A 27,029-nucleotide genomic window follows, 5' to 3' on the forward strand; every position below is an offset into this window, starting at 1 on the left:
AATAAGTTAAAAATTAAAAATGTCCATATTTTAGGGCCTGCAGTATTGTTGTTGTTTTTTTAAATACAACTAAGTAATAAGGAGCTATACACAATACACACACACACACACACAAACAATATATATATATATATATATATATATATATATATATATATTCTTTTAGAGAAAAAAAAAATATATATATATATATATATATATATATATTTATATATATATATATATATATATATATATATATATATATATATATATATATATATACTTTTCTTCTAGAATGATCATTTTTATCAAGCTCGTACATTTAAGTTCGGTAATTTCACTTAAATGGCTATGAAAATTACCTATTAATTGTCATTTAAGTGAAATTATTGAACTTAAATAAACAAGCTTGATAAAAATGATCATTCTATAAGAAAATTTCAGATGGCACTTAGAGGCTTTTGCATCTGAACTCTTCATATATATATATATTGTTTGTGTGTGTGTGTGTGTGTGTGTGTGTGTGTGTATACAGTATATACACACCACAGTCTGGATTTTAAAGGTTCTTCGTTGACCCAGATGCGTGTTTATGACACGAGATAGTACGTTTTCCCTTTCTAATAGTCAGTGAATTAATATTATAACATAAAAGTTATAAGCCTACTCTTTATATCTCATTAGCCTATGATATTTAAGGATTTCCTATGTGCTTTAAGCTGTTGGAATTTTATGCATGTTTGTTTATTTTCCTCGATTTAAATCATCTAAGTGTTTTAGGTGTAGGCCTATAAACAATCATGAATTGTTTAACACGGCCAATCAGGCGCATAGTCTTTATATATATTTAAGCTGCATATTATAAACTGTAGGGTAAAGCAGACTGGTTTATCCAAACATACATTATAAATCTTGAGAAGTACCATAACATCGCAGATTGAAAAAAAGAGAAAGGTTCGCAGTTCCCACTTGTTTTGCGCTCACGCATAGTGTCACGTGAACTCCTGTAACCAATCGATTTCCACCGTTTCCTTCTCTCCTCCTCTAGGGTCAGTCGAGTCGGAGAAGCGGAGAAGTGATGGCGGTGCACACATAAACTGACCGAACAAAGTTTTCGTAGCTCAGAAAAAGTCTTTAGATCCACAGGAGAGGGGAAAAGCTATCAATTTTTGGAAAGCTGGCGGACGACTGAAGTGCTCGGGAGCCTGGCTGCGGGAAACACAAACTGCTGTGCGCGCGCGACTTGTACTTGGCGACGGAAGAATTTTTGGGAGCCGCGGTTACTAGTTCGTGAACTTCGGAGAGAGAGAGAGAGATAAAGCTAACGCGTTAGCACAGCTATTTAGCCTGCTCGTGCAATGTGTTTTAACCAGCCAGAGAATGGTTACTATGGGGTTTTGTACTAGTAGACACGCAAGTTAATAAGTAACTTATCTTGGGTAGTGAAATAATCGTCTGTATATTTAGCTTGATTCATTCGTCTAGGATGAGCAGGTACTTTGCACCTGTAGCCTCACGGCTTGAAATCTCTCTCGACTTTCCTGGTTAGGTATGTTGTTTTACTTGTATTGTGCTTTTGGTGACGCATGAATCGACAGGCTGATAATGTAGTTTTTACTCTATAATGTAAACAAAAAAAGTTTGTGAAGTAAGTATTTAGGCTAAAGCTGATGTCCGTGCTTCAGAGACATTTCGCATTCCGAGATTGGTTAACTTTAGCTGGCTTGCGTGGAAACAAAGCAATGCGTCTCTTAACCTATATTAAGCCGGACTTGACCTGACCCACTCTCCGTTAATGGTATAAAGTGACCTGGCTGTGTTTGTTAGGAACTTTTTGTGCGTGCGTGTGTGTGTGTCATTGGGGAATACGACTGCTGGACTAGTTTACTTTGATTTGACATCACGGCACCCTATGGTGCTCCTGGAGGCACCGAGACATGGATGTTCCCCAGGCCGTTTTCCCAAACGGTGAGGGGCGCCTGAGCCTCCAAGACCATGTCTGGACGGAGTCCTCCAACTCGAGGGCTTGGGCTGACTCTGCCCCCGTGTGTCCCCGCTCGCTCTGGACGGCGGTGTTTGACTACGAGGCCAGCGGGGAGGACGAGCTCAGCCTGCGGCGAGGAGACGTGGTGGAGGTCCTGTCTAAGGACGCTGCCATCTCGGGAGACGAAGGCTGGTGGACTGGAAAAATTAAGCGTCGCGTGGGCATCTTCCCATCTAATTATGTTACTTACCAACCAGCTATTTACAGAGCGGTAGGGGCTCGCGAGAATGACCCGCCCGCCCCTGTTCGGATACCTTTTTCTGAACTCGTTCTACAAGAAATCATCGGCGTCGGGGGGTTTGGCAAAGTCTACCGTGGGGCCTGGAAGGACCAGGAGGTCGCGGTGAAGGCAGCTCGACAGGACCCCGACGAGGACATTACAGCTACTGCAGACAGTGTTAAGCAAGAAGCCAAACTTTTCTCGATGCTTCAACATCCCAACATTATCAAATTGGAGGGGGTGTGTTTGGACGAGCCCAACCTGTGTCTTGTCATGGAATATGCCCGAGGAGGGACTCTGAACCGCGCCTTGACGAGCAGGAGGATCCCCCCTCATATCCTCGTGAACTGGGCCGTCCAGATCGCCAGAGGCATGCATTATCTCCACGAGGAGGCCGTGGTTCCCATTATTCATCGAGACCTGAAGTCCAGCAACAGTAAGATAATTACCACACACTCATTAATGCCTCCTTATCTTGACCAAGAATTGCTGGTATTTGCTCTACTGTAGAAACACACACTTGGTTGTCACATTGGTATTTCCTTTCGCAATTAGCACGTTAATTATTAATCCCCACCCACCTTTACAAAGCTTTATCATTAGCACATCAACCTTTCCCATATATGCCTGTGTTTGTACCTGAAAGGAGGGGAACAGAACACCACGTGCTCTTGAAATACCTTATAACCTTCATGGAATATCCTGCCAGATAACTGTATTTAATGTTGCCTATATATGTAGCTAGCCACAGGAGCTGTATCTTCTCGCTAAAAGCAATATGCTTCTCAAAGGAAGCCACTAGCTAGTGAAATCTAACCCTAGAAGAAAAGCTATAAAATTGATGGATGCCCTAAGATTTGAATAGAGCCTTTGTAGTTAATGTTAAAGACACTGGATCCTTCCAAGTCCTTCTAGCAACTCCAGGATTAGTTTATCTCAGAGTACAACATTGGCTGCAAAACTTTCAATATTTAATTTACAAAAACAAAACAAAAAACTTATGGAAAGCATACATTTCCTTCCTGTTCTTGCCTGTACTATTCTAGATAGTGTTTCAAACATTGCCAGCATTTCTCATATCCCTAATCCTGTAAAGCCTGACAAATGATTTTTTTGTAATGAAACCGTTTCTTGAACCATTTGAAAAAAGGTTATTCATGTCTAACAAGATAAAATATGATGGTTTGTAATGTAAATCAATTAAATAATTCTAACAGTATAGCAGAATATTTAAAATGCATATAAATATCCGTTGTCAATCTATATCAATAAAATTTCTTAGTGAGATGATATTTTAAATGCTTAGTTTTATGATCAAAGAAGATCAGAATTTATAATTTAATACAATACAATGATGACTGAGATATGTATAAATAAACATTCCTTAAAAGCCTGACGTATCATATTTGATACTTACATTTTAACATGATTTTGCAAAAAAATAATGTATGGATAATCAAGTAAAGCTAAGCTGGTTCAGTCCAGTAAGTGTTCATCTTGACATATTACTAACAATATAAAAGTTATTCTTATGTTTACTATAGAAATCATTAAAGAGTTCACGCAAAAAGGCATGTGTACCAGGACCTGAAGGTGGACATTTTTACAATTATACTAAAAGGCCTTTTACTTGCTAAAAATGTATAAAGTATCAATCAGATGACAGAAGCCTTTTACAACAGCTAAGTTTTGATCATGTTGACGATTAAAAAATAGAAGCCTTTGTGTATTAAATATAATACAGTAGGCATCGTAGGGTTAAGGTGAATCCTTTGTTGTATTTCTCATTTATAAGAAGTTACTGGATAAAAGCATCTGCTAAATGAATAAATGCAAATGTTAATTGTTTTTGGCTTTTTTCTTGAAAATGCACCAAATATAAAATAATCTGTGGTTAAACCTGAATGTGTACGTTTGGGTGAAAATTCTTAAATGCTAAACTAAGATAAAATTACATTTGTAAATGTTGGCGGCCCTACAGTCATCAAGAGATATTTAAGGTTGCATTTTTTTCTCCACACCCCAATTGTCTCTGACTTAAGAGCAGGCTATTTGAAAACTGCACCTGCATTTCAACAGTGGATTTGAGTCATGTGCTTCAGCAGAGTCTTAAGTTACACAGCCAACAAGTAAACAAAACACTGGCTATCTCCAAACCTTTCAAAAGAGCTGTGGGAATGATGGTTTCTGAATGTGTGACCACAGGCAGGTTGTGAAGTTAAGAGGTTAGAGTTTGAACAGCTGGTGTCATTGAGAAACTGGCTAACAATCTGCTAACAAGGTTCAGAAAACTCTGGTCTGAAAATACGTCTGCATAAAGAAGCACCAAGTCTGTATATAAATGTTTTTTTGATGATTAAATAATTGGTGTTATAATAAAGTCTATTTCACATACACTGGTGGTGAGTATTATTTTGTTGTATTGTTTCAGTGCTGCCAATGAACAATTATTAGACCATTTGAAATGGTGTAGTGTAATTTTTGCCATTCACGTATTACAGAAGTTTATGGCAAGAGTTTATTTCATGCAAAAAAAAATTCCCTAAAACATTACTATAGCTGGAGGGGACACTGCATGACTAGAGATTGTCCTATCATGTTTCTCAGTCATTTATGAAGTTGGGAAAGACCCTTACACTTATCTGCCTCAGGTATGCTAATACCTTAAAGAGACATTTCAGATATTGCTTTCAGAAGTTAAGTAACTTGTTAACAGAATAGTTTAGCTTTCTGATTAATCCTCACAAAAAATATGTAACTCAAATACAGTCTTGGTGCTGCAGAGATTTGATCAGCGGGTACCATGATAATGTTATCCATTCAGCGGCTCTCTTAATTCCATTAATTTATTAACAAGCTGTTTCTAATAGCTATACCATTCAAAAGTTTGGGGTAGTGTTTAAAAAAAGTCTCTTTTACTCACTAAGGCTGCATTTATTTGATCAAAAGTACAGTAAAAACAGTATTATTGTTAGATATTTTATAAAATAACTATTAATTTGAAATTTAATATTTTAAAGTGTAATTTATTCCTGTGATGACAAAGCTGTTTTTTCAGCATCATTCCTCCAGTTTTCAGCATCACATGATCCTTCAGAAATCATTATATTATGCGGATTTGCTGCTCAAGAAGCATTTCTTATAATCAATGTTGAAAACAGTTGAGCTGTTTAATTTTTTTTTTAATATGCTACATTTTTTTTTCAGTATTCTTTGATGAATGGAAAGTTCAAACGAACAGCATTTATTTGAAATATAAATTTCAAATATTTTTTTTGCAGCATTGTTGTTTTTACTGTCCCTTTTGATCAATTTAATGCTGAATAAATTAATTTCTTTAGAAAAAAATCATACCGAACGGTAGTGTAGATGATTTCTGTCTGCAAACGAATTGCCATTATTGTCATTCTCTATAGCATTCTACCATTTGTTAAATTAGCAGAGTATTTCTAGAGCAATAAAATAGACGGCATTCCACTATCAACAATAGACGCAATGTGGCACCCTGCCCCCGTTCAGCATGGCAGTGCTACTGTTAACGCAACTCAGTTTGTTCATCTCTCCACAGGATTGTGACAAACAACATTGGAAGCTTGCTGACCTTAATTGAAAAAAATAACGTGTGTTTGCTCAGTGCAGAACAGCAACCCATCATGAGCCAGACCCTTTCTGCTGTGTTTTTTAAGGGGGACTCCTTACCCATTCTGGTTGCAGCGGTACATTGTTTAGCAGGTTAAAGGTGGAGGGTACTTTTTTAGGGAGGGACAAATAGCAAAGTCAAATACTCTGTCTCAAAAATAAGAAATTAAATAAGATTTGTTTTGTGCCCAGTCTTGCTTATCTGATCAATGATTATCTTCAAGATATAGCAAATAGTGAGTGAAATGATGTTTTTGTGCCCTAATCTTTTAATACCTCACTCAAAGGAATGTCGCTAACGAGGGGGCAAAAGCTTAACATAAGTTTGCACAATGGAATGGTCAAGCACTGGTTGCTAGGTGACTGCCAACCCGAGAATGCCCCGACTCCTGGGCCTGAAAGGCTTATTTTCATTATTTTTAATCTCCTCAATGGCTGCTGTTTTCTCTCCAAGATGGGGAGCTTCCCCTGATTGGGGGTAAAGAATATTGCAGAACTGTTGCCAGCAGTCCCTGTGAAACTCGGCACTGTGCCACACTTCAAAACTCAGTTTTGCAATTTCAGGCACATGAAGTGTAATGTTAAGGAATCTCAAGCATGTGTGCTCTCCAAAATACTCTCACTCACTCACTCACTCACTCACACACACACACACACACACACACACACACACACACACACACACACACACACACACACACACACACACACACACACACACACACACAAACACATAGTCTGACTGACAGTGTAGGGAATAATGGGTCTTGTTCACTAATAATTACATGGATTATTTTGTATATGCACAGCGGAATTTCTCACGACAAATCTCCACCTAATTCACTATGTTCATACGCACATGAATTTGTTCTTAATCTCGTTCTAATGTTATGGAATTTGAAATATTCTAAACGAGTGGCCGCGTCCAAACCATCTCCATATAAGGGTTTTCCGCACAACCTTTCCTTTACAGCCTTTCGTCACTCTCGTCAAACATATGCCACTCTCTGCAGAAGTGCTCTCGCCAGATCCTCGAGCAATGCCAAGTGTGTCATTCTCAAAACCAGTTCAAACAACATTTATACAGACCCGCACAGTGTAAGTTCCTGTATTTTTTCGTAAATGTTGAATACATTTTAGTACACATGTTTTTGGTGAATCATGATTTGTTCGTTTGTATGTGGATTTCACACACAAAATTGTCCGTACGCATGCTCAGTGAATGAGACCCAATGGCCTTGTTGGAGAGATAGAGGACCGTGGCAAACAGGTTATTGTCTCATGATCTAAAGGTGATTTTCTGCTCCATAAAATGGACACCATAGAAATCTGAGCCAAGAAAAGACATGTTACGAAAGTGGGAATTAATGAGAGCTAGACTGTAGCAAAGTACTATTAGTTTAGAAGTTAATTTATTTTATATTTCAGGTTCACATCTGACCAGAACATCTTTGTCAGAAAAGTGGATTTTTCTTTAGTAATAAGACCACATTCATATCCAACTTGGCTTTTTGGTTTGCTAAAATGTATCCAATATTAAAACTGATTGTATAATAGGTTGTGGGTATGTAGAATTGTATATTATTTCATTATATTTAAACTGTTGATTGGTGTTGTTATGGAAAGGACTAGAAACCAACAGCAGAGATTAACCTGAAAGCATCAAACAGGTGCAACCTGTTCGAAATGGAATTCCAATCTTCATGTTTGTCCCAAAATTATAGTTTTGTCTACAATTTTACCTGAGACCTTGCTAACATGCAAGCCTTTTATCTTAAAAGAGACTTATAAAAGTTCACAGGTAAAACGGTCTGGTTCTTTTTATTCCCAGTGTCCAGCATGTTTATGGGTTTAAAAGAAATTAAAAGGATAATTCACCCAAAAATGAAAATTACCCCATGATTTACTCATCCTCAAGTCATCCTAGGTGTATAGCTATGACATTCTTCTTTCAGACTAACACAATCAGTTTTAGTAAAAAATTTCCTGGCTCTTCCAAGCTTTATAATGGTAGTGAATGGCTGTTTCTGTTTTGAAGTCCATCAAAGTGCATTTATCCATCATAAAAGTAATCCACACGGCTCTGGGGGGTTAATAAAGGCCTTCTGAAGTGAACTCCGGCAGACGACCGTACACATACCACGCAAATCAACTTGCGCCACAAGAGTAACCCGTGACGCATGTATGACGTAGAATGTAGGAATAGCGTAAGTTTAGACGCCTCTCGCAGTTCAAACAAACAGGGCTGGGCAGCAAACTCGAGGTCCTCGGACATTTCTCTTTAAAAACTGTCGGTTTAGACTTCTAATTCGTGACTGGTGTTTTGTTTTGCTCTAACCTCTGCGCTTCCGCATTCGTCATTACGTTGTGCGTTAAGGTCAAGTGTCACTCTTCCGCTGTAAATCGGTGCGTACGGGTCTGCCGGAAGTTATTTATTTTAGTTGATAAAGTTTTAAATATTGATATTTTTCTTACACAAACACATTTCACTTCAGAAGGCCTTTATTAACCCACCAGAGCCGTGTGGATTACTTGTATCATGGATAGATGCACTTTGATGGACTTCAAAACAGAAACGGCCATTCCCGGCCATTTATAAAGCTTGGAAGAGCAGGACATTTTAATTGTTTTAATATATTTATTTATTTAATATATTTATAACAATTTTAATTGTTTTTAATTATTTTAATATAACTCCGATTGTATTTGTCTGAAAGAAGAATGTCATATACACCTAGGATGGCTTGAGGGTGAGTAAATGGGGGTAATTTTCATTTTTGGGTGAACTAACACTTTAAGACAATTGTAAAGGATCTAAATCCTCATTATGGAACTGATAGTTTTACCTTTCTCTGGCTCGTTGCTTTAATAAATAAAAATGATGATTTTCAGTGCACTATTCTTGTACTGAACGAATGAAAATGTTACAGTTATACTAAATGTCTTAAATTGTATCAACTGCATAAACTGGGAGTGTAGTCAAGGCCAGTACTCTCCAATGTATGCTGGATGAAGCCTGGGAAAGTTTAAGGCGCTTAATGAAATGTGTCCACAAATAACACTACTTAGTTACCCCCTCAGGTCATGATAATAAAGGCAAGGAAGTCAAGGTCAGATTAATCAGACATGTAGTTATCAACTGAGGGCCTCCCTATTTATTACATACTGATGTTGATAAAGGTCTCAAGTTGGAATATTGTCAAGGACAGAAACGGTGAGAAATACTACTCCTGACCTCAGGATGTTCCGGACTTCAAAGACAGCTGGCCTACATTCTCATGTTATTTGTCATTTGGTACGAGGCTGTATTGTAAACTAGAGTGACTTGTATGTCGCTCTGAGTTCTTCATGTAGACCTGTGTCCTTGAAGATTCCACTTCATGATAAAAGCGTGGAAATATGATTACCCTCTTAGCATTCCTGTATTGTTATTCATTAACATAAATGCTCAAAAGCTAAGGCTCACGCGTTGAAAACATTCCCATCATACTTTAAAATTGCTCAATTTGTCTAATTCATCTTGAAAATACTGCAGACTTTTAACCATTAACTCATAAGTAATGTAGTACAAATATCTAAAACATTTCTCCTGTCTCTGTTCTTTTTTTAGTTTTATTACTTGAAAAAATTGAGAATGATGACATTGGTCGAAAAATCCTGAAGATCACTGACTTTGGCCTTGCTCGTGAGTGGCACAAAACAACCAAAATGAGTGCTGCTGGCACTTATTCCTGGATGGCTCCTGAGGTCATCAAGTCCTCTCTGTTTTCTAAAGGGAGTGATGTCTGGAGGTAAGCTGTTATTTTAAGTTAATTGCAATGTTTGGATCAAAGCCTGTTATTAAAGTTAATTGGTTACTTGAGGTTAGACACAATTGCTTGGGCATCATTTTAAGCTTTTCCAAGTGGCATGATTATACTTCTATGACGCATCATTTTGGCCAAATTCTAAGTCAGTGTAACGTATTGTTCATGGATACAACATAGTTTAATATAATTACAGACTGAATGTATGTGTAATGCATTAGTATATTGTGTCTGTAGTACCTTGCAAACTCCAAAACTTGCAAAGTGTTCCAAATCAGTCACTTAAGAGAATCAATTTCAGTTTGGATGCTGCTCTTAGGCCTGTAGCGGCGCGTCGATGACGTCGACGCTTCGACGTCAAAAATTCGTCGACGTCATATTTTTTTGTCGACGCTTCTTTATTTATTTATGTATTTATTTTTTTGCACCGTTCCCGGCGGTACAGCTCGCCACACACACGTGGGAGACCGAAACATTGCAGAATCGAGGACGAAACAGCAACCTCTTCACAGAATTCACAACAAAGCCATGCAAAAGTCCCAACAAAAGAAAAAGTCCTAAAAAAACCCAGCTCGCACTAAATCATCGAAGGTATGGGAATACTTCAAATTTAGTCCCAAACGTAAAGGTGTCGTTATTTGCGCTCTTTGTCAAATGGAGTTGACATCCCAAGTCTCCCGCATAGTGATAGCGGCTCCCTGATGCCCGCAAATTAGTTAAAATCTCCCGGAATCTAGAGCTCGCGAGCTCCAAACCGTGTAGCGCGCGCAGCGAGGGAGAGAGCGAGAGACCTTGCGCGTGTGTGTGCAAATGTGCGTGTGTGCCTTATGAAGCGCATGTAAACCCCACCCCCGTCAACAAAACCGAAAAATCAGTCCGGATGTTTTTTATGAGCACTGAAAACATTAAAATGAGCACCACATCCAAGTGTGATAGGGCTCATTTGAGTAGCCTACCAAACATTTTACAGTGTAGATACTCTGTAAGAACCAGATCAAAATTGTTGTGCATTGAATGTGCACTCCTGCAATTTCCATGTTACAAAAAAGAATCGTTCAATTAGTCGTTAGATTAGTCGACTAATCGATAAAATAATCGACAGACTAATCGTTTAATTAATAATCGTTTACCCCAGCCCTAGCTGCTCTATATGTAGGCGATAGACTGCACTGCAAGGTAGCTCACTGGGGCCCTGTTTACACCTGGTATTAAGATCCATTTTGGTCGATCAGATCACAAGTAGATGAGGGAGACACATACCCGTTTAAACCTAATGTTTTAATCCGTTTCTTTTGTCCACTTTCAACTACTTCTGTCCTGATTTCTTAGAGGGGGAGGGGGTAAATATGTTTTTTTTTTTCAGATCTTTTGATCTAATGGACAAAATAAGCTTGTGCAATTAACATATGAACACAGACGGAGACGACAGAAAAACATACAGAGAGCATCAGCTTTCGATTCTGCTCTGATAGCCGCAACAATGAAAGCTGTGAGTGCGTGTTAGAAATCAGGAATGGTGAGAGAACATTGTGCTTGGTACATTTTTCGTCTTCAAACCAAATTTGGGTCTTCAGCCAACTCAGTAGGCGGAGAGTAGGTGGTCTTTTATGACTGTTCGAACACATTCAAACACACGAGCGTTTACACTATGAAAGCAATCCGGTCGAACGCATTTTCGACTATCTCTGAATGTGGTCGAAGGTAGACAAGCTCTAAATGTTTTAGACCCCGTTTATACCTGTATTTAGCATCATCCACTTGTGATCTGGTCGACCAAAACGCATCATAATACCAGGTGCAAACAGGGCCTAAGTGTACCTAGTGTTTGATTTAGTTTTTAGGTTCACAGAATCTTTGGGTCAGTTTCAATCAGTACAGCATTATTTGGTGATGTTCCAACTGCCCTTTTACCTTGTTTGTGAAAGCTAAATGTGAAGTCTCGTCTTTTTTATTTTTTTATTTCTCATGCCACTTTGCTCAGACACATTTTGATTGATTTCGCTTCTACCTTCTTTAATTCCTAACATTGCTAGAACATTGTCTTTTCCTTTCTTTGCCTTTCTTTGAGGTTAAGAAGAGAAGGAATGTTATATAGTTAGCAATCATACAATGTTTCCTTTGGGATCCATTAAGAATTTGCCTCTGAGATGCTTTATGTATACACACACGTAATTTAAAAGTGCAATCAGTGTACAACCTTTGATTAGGGATAGAGTACAGAGGGCCCCAAAGTTGCCTGCCTGGTTAATATTATACATAAGCACTTTTCTTTAAGCCCAGTTGGTGTGATTAGTACCAACCCATACCACACTGACACTTCCCTGTGTTCTGTTCTCTGTCCAGTTATGGAGTCCTCCTTTGGGAATTACTGACTGGAGAGGTTCCTTACCGTGGCATTGACGGCTTGGCAGTTGCCTATGGAGTTGCTGTCAACAAATTAACCCTTCCCATTCCATCTACCTGCCCCGAGCCTTTTGCCAAGCTCATGGAGGGTAGGTCTGCTAGTGGTTTACTGATATTACTCATTGTTTATCCCATCACTATATGTTATCAACACTCCATGAGATATTTGACATTTAGGCACTGATACCCCATTCACACCATCACCGACTTTGTCGCTGCATGTGGCTTGTCTCCATACCTCAAGTTGCTCATGGGCATTCCTAGTGCTGTCACTCTAATGTTATTGGTAGACTGCACATCTGGATATATCTTTCAAAAAGGCAATCACAGATTATGTGTATTGATGGAAAAACTATGTTAACACATTCAAGTTAGAGTTCAAAAGGTGCTGCACGCACATCCAAAACAATAAAGCTGGGTGCTGGGCAGACAGGTAGTTGAAAAAAATAAACAATGCACACCAGAAAATGCTCCTAAGTGAATTTAATAGTTGCTCACCACGTGTAACGTTTCGGGCCCAAGCCCTTCATCAGACATAAACTAGTGCAAAATGCCCGTGCAAAAGAATTTTTTTGTGTGTGTTTTTAGCAATTGTTGGTTTGGTGTGTTTGAGTGCTCATTGTTACAATTACACAGCAAAAGTTCAGTGACATTTTTATTTGTGCATGGTAGAAAGCATACTGATACTGACATAATGATGATGCATTGGAGGATATATTTAGAGTGGATACAGATACATGCCCGTGAAAGATAGCGATAATGTTAAGCATGACACAGTAATATATTTACATGGCCGTGAAAGATAGCGATAATGTTAAGCGCACCATAATTAAATAATATATTAAGAAGTAAAAACAGCTACGCTGTTTACTTCTTAATATCTATTTATAGATAGATAGATATTAAGAAGTAAACAGCGTAGCTTTAAATAAACATATTAAACTTTTACGCAGTTAATCTGTTTTGCAGTTCGTGCCTCTGTTGTTTTCGGTTGCAAATTGCTGTTCACAGGCTTGCAGTGCTTTTGGCCGCATTTGTGCGCAAAAACCGTGGCAAAAGTATAAGCGCGGAAAAATGAAAGTTTGAAGAATACAGATCCTATTTATTTTGCATTAGCATGAAGCTGCAGGTTAAAAATGCATGAATTACACTTACGAATAACAGTTAAATGCTGCAAATATTTATTTCGTACACTTGAAGGGCGATTTACACCTTTACAAATCTTGACAAATTTAATTTACGCTTGCAATCTTATGTACGCTTTCACAAATCTTAAGGCCATTGCACACAGAGTCCGACATTTTCGTATGCATTTTTTCGTATTCGTGATTAGGTGGGTCTGAATTGTCAAAACACCATTCAAACTCCATTCAAACTGCTTGCTACGGATGCGAAAAACGCAGAAAATGGAACCCGATTGGATTTTTTTTATGACAGACGAAAGTTTCGGAGGCAGTGTGCAAGCGTGATTGACGTGAGGTCGTATTTATTTTCAGTGTGCAATGGCCTTACCGTGTGCATTGGCCTTACCCTGTGCATGCGATTCTTTATGTCATAATTTTACCTTCATAGATTTGCTGTCACACGATCGGTAGGAGGATTACTATACTCGTTAAAGCCTGCTATATACTGTTGAATAGGCAGGGCAACTATTTACCATAGCATATTAAACATCACATAGTTAACATCAGGGCCGGATTAACCATTAGGGCAACTGGTCACTTGCCCAGGGGCACATGACATCTAAGGGGCCCTGCGCACCGTCAAATATTATGTTAGATCAAGTTATAAACGCAGTCCTCACTTTCCTAATTATATGCATATTTTTGCAACCCATTCGATCAAAATATAATGTTAAATCGCGTCAAAAACAGCGTCTGTATTCCTGCGCAGTGAGCGAGAGCGAGCTATCATGTCGACTCGCGTCGCGTGACTTGACGCTCTGAAATTTGAAGTGATGGAGAAGCAGTTGCCTACGGTTGCCTAACATAAAAGTCTCGACTGTTTAGCGTTATATTTTGCCAGCGAAGTCAAATTGAAACTGTGATATTGCTTCGTGCCGTTATAAAACAGCAAAAGACTTTAAGTAGCCTAGGCATTCTGTTTGTGCTGCGTGATTTAAATAGAAGTGCGCACTTTGCTCACGCGATCAGCATGGTGATCTGGTGTTTTCTCCAAAATGAAAGCTCAAGGGTTTATTTCTGGCAATTAAAGAAATTAGGACAAAAGTATTGTACTTTTCCTATACTGTGTAATGTAATGCAAAATACTTTTAGGCTACATTTATAGGAGGTATATGATTTTACGTCATAGGAATAATTATATAAATCATTATTATAATAATTGTTTGGCATCCTAAAACACCAGTGATAATGTAATGCAGACTGAGACTCTATATCATAACTAAAAAGATGTTTGAGCCCTCTTTAATGTCCAGGTACAAGTCAATGCTTTTTCTTTGTTCAATGTGCACAGTTCATGGGTTAAAGCCGGTTGAAGCTCTTAATTGTGAGCTCTCAAAGTGCACCAGATTGATGCATTTAACCTTAAAATGTACAAAATTTTCTTGCGGGGGAGCCTGCCCCCGAACCCCCCTAGAGGGATAGAGTTCAACCCAACATAGTTTTATAAAATCCTATGGGAAACACAGATCATTTATGAAGTAATATGTACAACAAAGTTCCTTTTAAGTCAGTAATACAGTTAATGCCAAATTAAAATGTCCTTGGACAAACTACATTTGGCCTGCCTAGGGGGGGCCTACAAGACATTGTGCCCAGGGCCCTCTGAATTCTTAATCCGGCCCTGGTTAACATAGCACATTAAACATCACATAGTTAACATATACATGCTAACTTCAGCGCGCATGACACATAACGTTAATAGCATTTACTACAAATGATGGCCGTGAAAGAGACTGCGAACGCATTAAATATAATATTAAGAAGTAAACAGCGTAGCTGGCTTACAGATTCAGTTAACAATATAATATTAAGAAGTAAACAGCGTAGCTGGCTTACAGATTCAGTTAACAAATGAATAAGCGCGACGATTCAGGGAGCAAATCTGCTTTCTTCGTCCCTCTGTCTCTGGTCCTGCGATGTGCTCACTCAGTGTGCAGTGTGAGAGGGGGAGTGGCCAGCGGCTAGAGCGGCAAAAACCAATGTGTGCTTCTTTTAGCGATATATTTAGCGATATCTTTTGCATTTCTAATCCAAATAACGTCAAACGCGGCACTGCACTTACTCGTGCCTGTAGCAAGACACCTGTCAAGTTTGAGATCAATCGGACTAACGGTTCGAGAGATATGCGATTAACAGACAGACAGACACACATACAGACACACATACACACAGACAGACAGACATTCCTGTAATTTATAGATAGATAAATAACATTTTGTGCGGACTCATTGTTTATTTTTTGCAACACATTCAAGTTACAAATGGCCATGCCCGCTATGTTAAAATAAAGTGGATAATCAACCAAACCGATCAATGTATGAATTTCCACGCAGTATTTTATTATTTACATGTGTGTTTTTACAGACCAATCATATAGAAGAGTGAATTATCTGTCCTGTCTTGACTGCACTCGAGGAATGTGAGCTCTATTGACACAGATCTCACTTCCGATTTAACTTTGCAATTTCCAGTGACCATTGTGAGAAATGTTTAATTTTATGCAAACTCATTGAAATGAATGGTATATGAATGGGGTTTGAGTATAAACCAGTCCCACTGCAATCTGCAATGAATTAAAACGCATGGCCATTGTAAAAACCTGCAAGAGTTCCAACATATTTTTTGTTCATAGAATGCTGGGAGCAGGATCCCCATATCCGTCCGTCCTTTGCTTCCATTTTGGAGCAGCTGACTGCCATAGAAGAGGCTGTGATGGCCACCATGCCACAGGACTCCTTCCATTCAATGCAGGAGGACTGGAGAGTGGAGATCCAGGAAATGTTTGATGAGCTACGCACTAAAGAAAAGGTCTGTTGATAAAAGATTTTGACTCTTTTTCATTTCTGAGCTTGTTTTACATATAGTTTTGATTTGTTTTGTTATGAGACAGTGGGCCTATATTGTTTTCTTATCAAATATGGTTCAGATTTTATTAGGTTAGCTATTTGGTTGTACTGCTTCTCTTAACAGAAGCTGTTAGCAATGAAATGGCCTTAAATGTCCCGTATTATGCCCCTTTTCACAAGATGTAAAATAAGTCTCTGATGCTCCCAGAATGTGTATGTGAAGTTTCAGCTCAAAATACCCAACAGATCATTTTTTACAGCATGTTTAAATTGTCATTTCATTTTTTGGGGCTCAGAAAAACGCGTTGTTTTAGTGTGTGCCTTTTAAATGCAAATAAGCTGCTGCCGCCGGCACAGGGGGCGGAGCTTCATGAGCTCGCGCTCAGTCTCTCAGGACAATTTCATCTCACGGAATGATGATAATATCAGAAACTCTCAGTAACGGTGTTTATTTTGAGTCGGACAATAATGCCTACAGAGTCAGAGTGCTGTATAGAGATGGAACAGGTATAGTTTAGTAGTATAATTACGGTTATTATAACATATTTGTCATCTGCTTGTATGTATCCATTATTTATTAATAGCCTACAAGTCTGCTGTTTCGGACCAGGTCCGAATGATGATAAAACATATACTGATGAGTTTAATAAAGTTTATTGTACATCACACAAAAGATGAAGCGTCAGTTTTATTTCAGAAAATCACCGTAAGAGCTGAGTTAACACAGTAAGTTATAAGAAGTGCGCAAGTTGAGGGAGCATTCCTGTGGGCGGACGTTAGTCAAAAAACTGTTCTTCTGACGTCATTAAAGAAGGAAGTAGAGGGATGTAGTCCAAACGGGCCGTTCGATGTAGGCGACTTCTGTTAAATAAAATATCTCGCTTGGCATTGAACTTTGAGCTTTATAATTTTACAGATATTATTTATACTCTAACAACAACATTACACACTAACTAAAGTTTGAAACATGGGATAACGAAGAACGGGACCTTTAAGTGTTCAATGAAGTTAATATGATAAGCTGCTTCCGATCTTAGCAGCTTGTTTTGTTGGAAAGGGTTTGCCATTGGTTGATCAAGAACGCCTTTTCCTGCAAGTCAGCTAAAACTTCATGTAGAAATCCTGACATTGTGTTTCACGTGCAAGTCATTCTTGATCAGTGATTTTTCCCACTCCTTTAGGAACAGTCCTGTCACATAAATATCTTCCTTGTTAAGTGATGCACCAAGTGAACTTTTACTCGATTGTAAATAAACAAATTGTTAATTCATTAATTAATTGTCTAAATCATCTGCCCAAGTGTGTTTTTGGCAGAGTGCCCCAAAGCTTCTTACAGAACTTATTCATAAGAGATTAGGCCAAACGGCTTTACTCCATGTGGGCGGAAAACGGTTTTGATTAATGCTTAACAATTCTGTCTGCAAGTTTTATACATGTGGATTATTCTGTTCAAGAGATATAGAGAATGAGTAAACTAACTCTATCACAAAGATGATTTATTCTTTTAACCAAAAGGCAGGATTCCATTACCATATTCACAGTATTAAGATTGAAGTGTAGGACAGAGCAGAAGTGAAAATTAGAGAAAGGGAACATAAGAAATTTGAGTTTTTATTTACTAGCTTATAAATGGTGCTGCTGTTTTGTGGATAACTCACTCACAGGTCTAGTATTATTGTTGTGTTTATGGTGCTCAAGGGGAAAAACAAGAACAGAAGGCTGATCTGAAATGAGCAGTTCAAGGCAGAGAGGAATCTGAGCTCTGTTCTCCAAGGCCAAAGGAAGTGAAACTGCCATTCATACCAATGATGTCTTTTTTGCTCATAGACAAAGAGTTGTTTCATAAGCATGAGAACTATCCGAATTTGCTTCCTTAGCCAGTAATTCAGTATATACAAATATTTATATTTATTTGGTCATTGTTTGGCCATAGTTTGAAGGAATAGGTCATCCAAAAATTTAATTCTGTCATCATTCACTCACCATTATGTAGTTTTTAGATAAACTCCAATGATAGATTCCTTGCAAAATGTGCTTGATCACAAATGTTCTTGACGCCAACAGGAGCTTCGTTCTCGTGAGGAGGAACTGACGCGAGCAGCCCTTCAACAGAAGTCTCATGAAGAGCTGTTGAAGAGGAGAGAACAGCAGCTGGCCGAACGGGAAATTAATGTGCTTGAGCGTGAACTCAACATCCTCATTTTCCAACTCAACAAGGACAAGCCCAATGTTAAGAAACGGAAGGGCAAGTTCAAACGCAGCCGCCTCAAGCTCAAAGATGGCAACCGCATCAGCTTACCCTCAGGTTAGAGCCGTACTATCTTATTAGTTTACATATGAATTTGTTGTGTCACATTAATTAATCTCAGTAAATTGTTTCTTATTACTGTTAACAGAAATGTTTTTCTTGTAGTGTTAGAGTTGTAAAGAAGGTTGATGTTCAAAATGTTGTTGTAAAATGTAGTAATGTTTAAAGTGTTTTTAGTAAATATTACTGGTGGGTAACCTTATTTGTTCATCAGATTTTCAGCATAAAATCACAGTTCAGGCCTCTCCAACTATGGACAAGAGGAGAAGCCTCAATAGCACTAACTCCAGCCCTCCCAGCAGCCCTACACTGATCCCTCGCCTCCGAGCCATTCAGTGTAAGTGCCAGCTCTCTTACACATCTGTACAGCATCTGCCACATTGTTATTTTACAATTTACCACACCGTTCCAATATTTTTGAGATTTGGGGTAAAAGGTTTTTTAAATATATAAGACCTATTTTTGTTTCCAAGTAGGTTTAGAAGTTTAAATATGATCTACTTTATTTTAAAGGGAATTTGCACCATTTATCTTCCAATTATAAGAAATTATCTCAAAGCACTTAAACAAGGATCTGAAATTCAAACAGACCCATTGTCTTTTCATTCCATTGTAATTAGCTAATATCAGGATTGGCCCATATCATTCCTGTTTAAATGTTTTGCCAGTTTCAATACAGTAAAACATACCAAGGGCAGTCACACTAATCAATCCATTTGTGAGTAGCTCAGTGTGACAAAAAAATGGTGACAAAAAAGTGGCATCCAGGTCATTGCCAGTGGTTGCTGAATCCTGTGTTTGTCACACATTTATAACTTATTTTTTTCCCATCAGTGAGCCACCCAGGTGAGACTAGCCGAAGGAGCAGTATGTTTGTGTATCACCAGGATGTGGATATCACAAGCGAGTGTAAACCTCCTAGCGGGTTTAGGAAGAAAGGCAAGGACACTGTGGTCCTGTGAGACAAAGCCGGCCCATCTAACTGTGTGTTGGTGTGATTGCTGATCACTATGGCTCTTACTTCACAACATCTCTTTTTGTTTTGATGCCTTTAGGTTGTCTTAACGCATTGCTTGATGAAGTTTTAATTGTCTGTAATGATTTGCTTTGGGAATCAAGGACATTATTGTAGACCTTGAGCTGGTGCTGCCAAACTCGATCTGATGATTGATTGCATCAATAGTAACACTTTTCTGTGTATAAAATCCAAAAAGATTTAAAGCTAATGTTCTCATGATGTTCTTCCTGAAGCTCCATTAACACTTGTTTTGCTGGGTGGTGGAGGTTGCCTTAATTTCTAAAAACGCTGTTTCTGTTCTGCTGTGAAGGACTAATAGATTGAATCTCAGTATGTGGTGTGTCAGTTGAAGGACATTTCCATTGGTATTAGCAATTCTGTTTCAAATTCTATGTGTCTTCATCTCTAGTGACCCTGGACGAGAGCAACAGAACATGGGGTCGAAGCACCAATTACAAACCTGAGGAGTTTGAAGATGTTAAGAAAGGGTTCAAGAAGAAGGGCCGCACATGGGGGCCGAGCTCTGTGCAGACGAAGGAAAGAGGAAATTGTGCTGAAAGGTTGGAACAGTGTTTATTTTTGTGTGTTCCTTTTCTTAATGCCTAGACAAAAATATTATCTTTAAGCACCATATGTTTCATTTTAATTATTCAACAAATACATGTAGTTGCTTTAGTATGCATACTTTAGTGTGTTCTCATGAGTTATTAATTGTGGGTGCCACTGTCATTTTGTCTTCAGAGTTCGACCTCTCTCAGATGGAAGCAGTCCCTGGTCCACTAGTCTTATGAAATCCCAGAAATCTGTTCCATTGGCTGCATTATTTGCAGAGCAGGGTATGTAAAGAAAGCTCATCTTCCATTTACTTTTTCCATGTACTCAGTTTTCATCGCTCTTTGTTGTATTTTTTAAATCAGGTAACAAAGAACAAGTTCCCTGAAACCACCTTCTTGACATGACATTAATCACTGTCTACACAGTTCAGAATCTAAAGTTTTATTTGTTGTCAAATTGCTTGTTCAATGCATTCTTCTTATAACATCTTTTATCGAGGTTATCAAAAATACATTATGTATTATGTGTTTTGAAATGTAATTTATTCCTGTGAATAAATGACGTGAATTTTCAGCAGCCATTACTTCCATTACTAGCCATCCTTCAGAAATCATTCTAATATGCTTATTTGGTGCTCAAGAAACATTTCTTATAATTATCAATGTTGAAAACAATCGTGCTAGAAAGTTGAAACCATGATAATGTATATTTAAAAAAAATAATAATAATTTGGCAGATTCTTAATTGACATTATATGCATGGCAAACATCATCACAACCTACTTTTTTAACATCCATTAAGTTAGATTAATCAAACTATGCAAATAAATAACCAGAACAGCCCCATTATCCCTACCCATCCCAAGTATTCCACAAAAACAAAGGGGGAGAAAAATAAATAGTTAAACATATATATAATAATATTAATAATAACAATTAAACAAATAAAATCATATAAAATAAAGAAAAATGAGTTATTTTATAAAATGAGTTAACAGAATCCCTAATTGTCTGTTTAATATTTTCCAAATATAGAAAGGACATTAGGACTTTCAACCAAGAAAAATTAGAGAGGGGCGTGAAAATATCCAATGTAGCAGTATTTGACTTCTGGCTACCAATGAAGCAAAAGCAATAACATAAGTGCAAAGAAATATAAGGGCCTTTGACAGTGTATCAAAAAAAGATGACCAAAATGAATACAATTTAGGACATGTGTAAAAATGTATGAATATGATCTGCTGGGGATAGTGAGAATGTATTGCAACTGTCATCTTCTGTTAAAGAAAGTACAATTTTGCTTTGGTGAAATGAATTCTGTGAACAGCTTTAAATTGGACAACATTCAAAGGAGCGCAGATACACATTGAATTTATTTTAGCTAGAGCATTATTCCTCCGCTCCCCGTCAAGTTCTAGACCGAGCTGCTTTTCCCAAGTTTCCTTGAAACCAGAAAGAGGGGGGAATTGTGAAGAGCATAACAAGTCATATATTGAGGCTATAGACCAGGGGTCGGCAACAGGCGATAATATCTGGCCCGCGCCGGCGCCGCAGCCTGAAAAGTTCTGAAAGACATTCAAAAGAGTCTCACCTCTAAAATAACCGTCATGAAATGTCTAATATTATATTAAATGCGTCTCTATAGCACGCGTTGTGTTTATCGTGCAATTTATACGCGGAAATGAGTTTTTACGTGCATATGATAAGCAGTTTTTCGCGTGCATTTGATACGCACTTTATTGCGTGTAATACACACGCACCCCACACCACTAATCCTACCCAACGTATAATACACACGCACCCGACACCACTACTAAACCTACCCATGCGTATCAAATGCACGTAAAAACTCATTTTCGCGTAAATTGCACGATAAACACAATGCGTGCTATAGAGACGCATTTAGTGTGATCGGGTTGTCGTTGCAGATAAGACACACCGCATTTACAAAACTAGGTAGGATGAACGCATAGTTGTCTTTCGATTATTCTTTGTATGGCTATTTTTGCTGTCAACTTTCCTCTTTAGACTCTTTGATAGTACCATTTTCTCTCACCAGCTAGCTTAAATGTTAACATCACTCTTCACACGACATAATAGCGTACCTGCAGCACGCAAACAATAAAAAAAATGCAGTTTAGTATGCGAGGATGCCAAGGAATAATTCTAAGTTTAAAAGTAGTCTACGTCAAATAATTATTACAATAAGTTAGACTCCATTGTGTAACAAGCAAATTAAAATGATACACATTTATTATTCACAATATGGAAAGAGGAAATAAAACATAGTTTGTTAAGAGCATGACTCAAAAATGCCATTAATGGGCTTATCCATTTCGCATCTCCCACATGTGTGTTTTGGCAAGGCGGGTGTGTGCAAGATGCCGCAATATATCGGGAGACATGTGGGTCAGACATTTCTCTCTATAGGCGCGTTAACTACTGCGGTCACTATTGCAGCCGACACAGAAACTAATAAACAATTAAAATGTCTCCTTGCTATATTTGAAACATTCATAATCATTACTTTTGCCGGTTCCTTGTGACAGCTTTTGCGTTATTGGCAGCGTCACCCTCTGGTTACATGAACACGGCGTCAGCACCGAAAACATCGGGATTTTTTTAGACAATAATCGCACAACCTATTCGATATTCTATAATTAAATCAACAAATCGAATATTCGAAAATCGTGACTCATCCCTACTGCTTTATTAATGTATCCAGTGTAAAACCCGGACACCCCCACACAAATGTGGCTTTTTGTTAATGACTGTCCTACTACAGGATTTAACACAGAGTAGCCTACTAACAGATCACTACCAGTTACAAAAGACACTGTAACAGTCTGTCACAGGCAATTCTAGTTGCATTTTTCATCAATTCATTTCTTAAATTATCCATTGACTATGTTCTGGCCCGCCATCTAGTGTCAAAAATATGTTTTGGCCCGATGCCATGCCGACCCCTGCTATACTGTAGTAGACCTTATGTAGCCCCGCCCCCTTTCAGCGCTGTGCTCGTTGTGTTCCATCTTCCGGTTTGTATTTCCACAGCATGATGGTAAGATCTTACGGATTTATGAATAAATCACTCATTTTAAAATCTGCCTGGTCTACTGACATTTGTTATGACATCCATTTCAAACATTACAATCCTCATGATACCTTTCGTTACCTCTACAATAAGTAAATCCACTTCACCAGCTAATTACTCTTTGACACTAATGCCATAGAAATATACAGAGCGACCGCAAAAACAGAAGTTCAAAGACAAAATTTTAAAGATGGCTGCGCGCTTTTTTTCTCTGGTGCATAAGGTCTATATGTGATTTCGGAAGTTACATTATATCTTCAATCAAAGTTTTCTGGTGAGGAAAGGGAGCAAAGTGTGCTTTGGCAAAGTCACATTTGATGCTACTTAACAGATCATGAAACGACATAACATAGTCTCTAACCTAACATCTGTAGTTATACTTGTCTTTTTTTCCCCCAAGGAACCAGTAAAGATGAAGTATGCTCTGCTGATGGATCTGACAACAAACCAAAGCAACTCAAGTTCCCCAACCAGGTGTATATCGATCTACCTCTGTGGAAAGATGAACAGGGGGAGAGCCAGGGGCCGGCTGGTGGAGGTGAGAGCCAGGACGATCCAACAACATCTACAAGTTCCACCAGCACCACACCTCAGCACACACCCACCAACAGCCTAAAGCGCAGCACCACATGCCGGCGCACAGACTCTGTTCTCTATGGCTGTGCCTCCATCCTGGCATCTGTCGCATTGGGCTTTGACCTGCGAGAGGTCTGTAAGGGTGCTACCAATGAGGAACCGGAGCCACGTGAGGAGAAGAAGAAACGAGAGGGCCTGTTTCAGCGCGCTACTCGCTTCCGCCGCAGCACCAGCCCCCCTGGTGGCCGTTCACGCAAGGACGAGGTTACCGCTGGGCCAGTAAACCTGCTCGCCATGTCATCGATTTCTGAGTGCAACTCCACCAAGTGTCTCCTGCAGTCTGATTGTGAGGGGTCTGTGCACAACCTAATGAACGAGACTCCAACTAGCAATTCCAGGACACATCAGAATACAGGCACTAGTGAAGTTCTCCCCTCAACCCCTGCGCAAGATCTCGCTTCTGGATCCAGCTCTCGGCTTAGGAGAAAGAAGTCCAGTCCTGCTGTGTGTCAGACCAGTGAGTCATGTGCTGATATTCTTAAGGGTTGATCACGATATTAGAATTATTTCTGATAACCGATAAATGGCCAATTTTAAATATCTTTTCTATTTTGTCTAAATAATTAAAAAATGAAACTTATAAAATATATTATCAATATAAAATTGATTGTTTTAAATGCTACAAGTTAATTTAGACCGCTCAACATTATTTACAGAATGTAAAATGGATATTTTAGATGATTAATTTAGTATTTGTACGCTCAGGAGAACTTCTCACGAAGAATTTGGAAATGTCACGTCACCTACCATAACTGCAAGTTTCAACACACTACTAACACAACTCAACCAGGCCTCACCTTTTTTTGTGTGTGTGTATGCCTTGGGCAAGAATTATTAGAATAAATTCTATAAATTAGAAATAATTCTGACACAAAACTGAAGACTACAATCGAGGCATTTCAGGGAGTTCGTAAAAAGTGCTTACTGATATAGATAATAACTCCCTTTGGAGTGGACTTTGTGCTTTGGAACTTTTCAGACATTTTTTTATGCTCAAACTGCAACATTATCCTAAGGAAAGTATATAATATAATAAATATATAATATATATAGAACATATAATAAATATATACCTTTTAATAACCCCTTAAAATGTTTAAACGTTATCTGAAATTAAAATTTTCATGCTGTACATATATATATATATATATATATATATATATATATATATATATATATATATATATATATATATATATATGTCGTGAGGTCTAAATTCACTTGTAGCTTTTAAAAATGGTTTTATAACACTTATAAATTTAATAAGTGTTTTGTCTAAATGTAAAAATAGATGGAAACAAGTATGTAAAATTACTGGATATTGGCAGATACTGATAAACTTTAAAATATCTAATATTAGCAGACAAGCATCTATTTTTAACATTGCTGGCATCTAATAAAAACACTGCTAATTTATTAACACTGTTATGTAAAATATAAATTTTCCGTGCTGTACGTTATAAAATTGTGAGGTATTTCACTTGTACCATTTAAAATGGTTTTGTATCGGTTGTATTTTATCTAAATGTAAAAACATGAAAATGAGTATATAAAATTAAACCGAATACCGGCCGATACAGATTTGCTTATTACTGCATCAACCCATATCAGTGAAATTTTGTTTTCAAACGTTGTTTATTAACCATGTTGCTCTCTTTCCTTTAGTTAACGGCAGCAGTAACTGCCAGGCCAGTCCAACTGATTCCGCTACCACTACCGCAAAAAATAAGGCTGACAGAGAGCCTGCTCAAGAGAAGGAAGCAGTATCTAGACCCAGGCCGCTTTCTTTAAGAAGCAAATCTCACTCCTGGGGTCTTCTAAAGAGTCGCAACAAGAGCTATTCACTCGGGCACTACTCTGGGGAGAAGAGTGCCCAAAACTTGGACGTGGTCCTCCCCTCAGAGGTCAAAATGGGCTGCTCTTTACTGGACATGGACACAGAGGGTCAAAAACGAGACAGCACGGTTCCCCTCTGTCGAATACAGAGCACACCAGGTCGGCCATCTGTCTTTGAACTGGAGAAAGAGTTTTTATCCTGAAATAAGCTGCATCTGGAACACAATCTTACTTTCGTCTTGAATCTGTTCCATGTGACATTTAGTTGTTTTGTTTTTCCAAGATTAACATCATGGCCTTTGACCAATATTTGAGCCATTGCTGCTGGAGATATTCTGTAGTACCTTTATTTATATGCTGTTTACTTTGATATGTAATTTAATATGAAGTGACGTACATGAAGTGAATGATCAACATTCCACTGAACTTACAGTAATTGCAGTGATTTGATCAGTACACATGAACAAAATCTCAGAATCTGTTAGAAACTACTGATTTTTTTTTTTGTGTTCAGACGTTTTTGTCATTTGATTCTGTATCATGTAATGTCATATGAAAGGCATAAACAGGGCCCACAGTGTTTATATAGTATAATTATTAATAGTTGTACAGATGAAGTTCCATCGCGGATGCGATTGACCAAACTAACAGACCTTATGTTGCTAGCTCAAACAGTGCTTTCATTGAGCAGCTTAGAATTTCCATACATAGCTCATTATTTTTCCTATACTAATACATGAAATTTAAAAAAGGTTTTCTTTTAATGACCTTTTGAAATTGATTCCTGAACCATGCTGTGGTCAGCATTGCAATAATCAATTTATTTCTGCTAGTCTTTTCCAGCATTCTTCTTTTATTTGTTTTCCCCCCTTAAAGCTATATTGGATACCCACCTAATGGACTCTCCTTTTTTAGCTTTAATTCAAATTCATTTGAACTAATTATGTCTTTTAGAAGTGAATACATGTCTATATCTTTTAGATTGCATAACTAATTATGGCAGTATTGTTGATCAAACCGAAATGGGGAGCAAAAATATATATTTATATCTAAACATTGCATTATACTGCCAAATAGTGATGAATGAACTATATTGATGGTGTCAATCATTATTGCTTTTTATTTACAGATCATTCCTTTCCTTAAAAAACGTAATTTAATTAGTTGTTAAATATCACATTGTACTATAAATCCAGTAATAAATTCATTGAAGCACCAGGATGCTACTTAAAACTGTTACCATCTGAGTAGCTTGATTTTGAGTTTATGCTGCAGTAGGTTTACAGAATGTTTAGAGTTATTATTAAAATATAATTCAGCATTATACTGTATCTTAGTGATTTAAACTGCTGCCGCAAAACCCCAATGCTCTAGCTGCTAGTCTTTTAAACCGTTTTCTCAATAATTACCCTGTGTAGAAGACTGAATTATTAACTTGTTCATTGTCTATTGTGGACTT

General features: G+C 37.9%; 1 protein-coding gene across 1 annotated transcript; it reads left to right on the plus strand.

Annotated features, from left to right (window-relative positions):
• The first annotated feature begins 1,017 nt into the window (after nucleotides 1–1,017).
• Nucleotides 1,018–26,714, plus strand: map3k21 (mitogen-activated protein kinase kinase kinase 21). The gene is made up of 10 exons (XM_056257167.1): nucleotides 1,018–2,682; nucleotides 9,496–9,676; nucleotides 12,035–12,183; nucleotides 15,911–16,086; nucleotides 18,189–18,429; nucleotides 18,647–18,769; nucleotides 19,860–20,010; nucleotides 20,192–20,286; nucleotides 23,499–24,191; nucleotides 25,400–26,714. The coding sequence occupies exons 1-10, from the start codon at nucleotides 1,920–1,922 to the stop codon at nucleotides 25,771–25,773; spliced, it is 2,946 nt and encodes a 981-aa protein (XP_056113142.1). The 5' UTR covers nucleotides 1,018–1,919; the 3' UTR covers nucleotides 25,774–26,714.
• The last annotated feature ends 315 nt before the right edge of the window (nucleotides 26,715–27,029 follow it).

The sequence above is a fragment of the Rhinichthys klamathensis genome, unplaced genomic scaffold (assembly GCF_029890125.1).
Source record: "Rhinichthys klamathensis goyatoka isolate OS25496 unplaced genomic scaffold, OSU_Roscu_1.1 h1tg000135l_1, whole genome shotgun sequence".
NCBI lineage: Eukaryota > Metazoa > Chordata > Actinopteri > Cypriniformes > Leuciscidae > Rhinichthys > Rhinichthys klamathensis.

Coding starts and splice junctions, on each gene's coding strand:
- map3k21 (XM_056257167.1), top strand. CDS start 1,920: ATGGATGTTCCCCAGGCCGTTTTCCCAAACGGTGAGGGGCGCCTGAGC. Junction 18,430..18,646: donor CCGCATCAGCTTACCCTCAG/GTTAGAGCCGTA, acceptor TTTGTTCATCAG/ATTTTCAGCATAAAATCACA. Junction 18,770..19,859: donor TCGCCTCCGAGCCATTCAGT/GTAAGTGCCAGC, acceptor CTTCATCTCTAG/TGACCCTGGACGAGAGCAAC.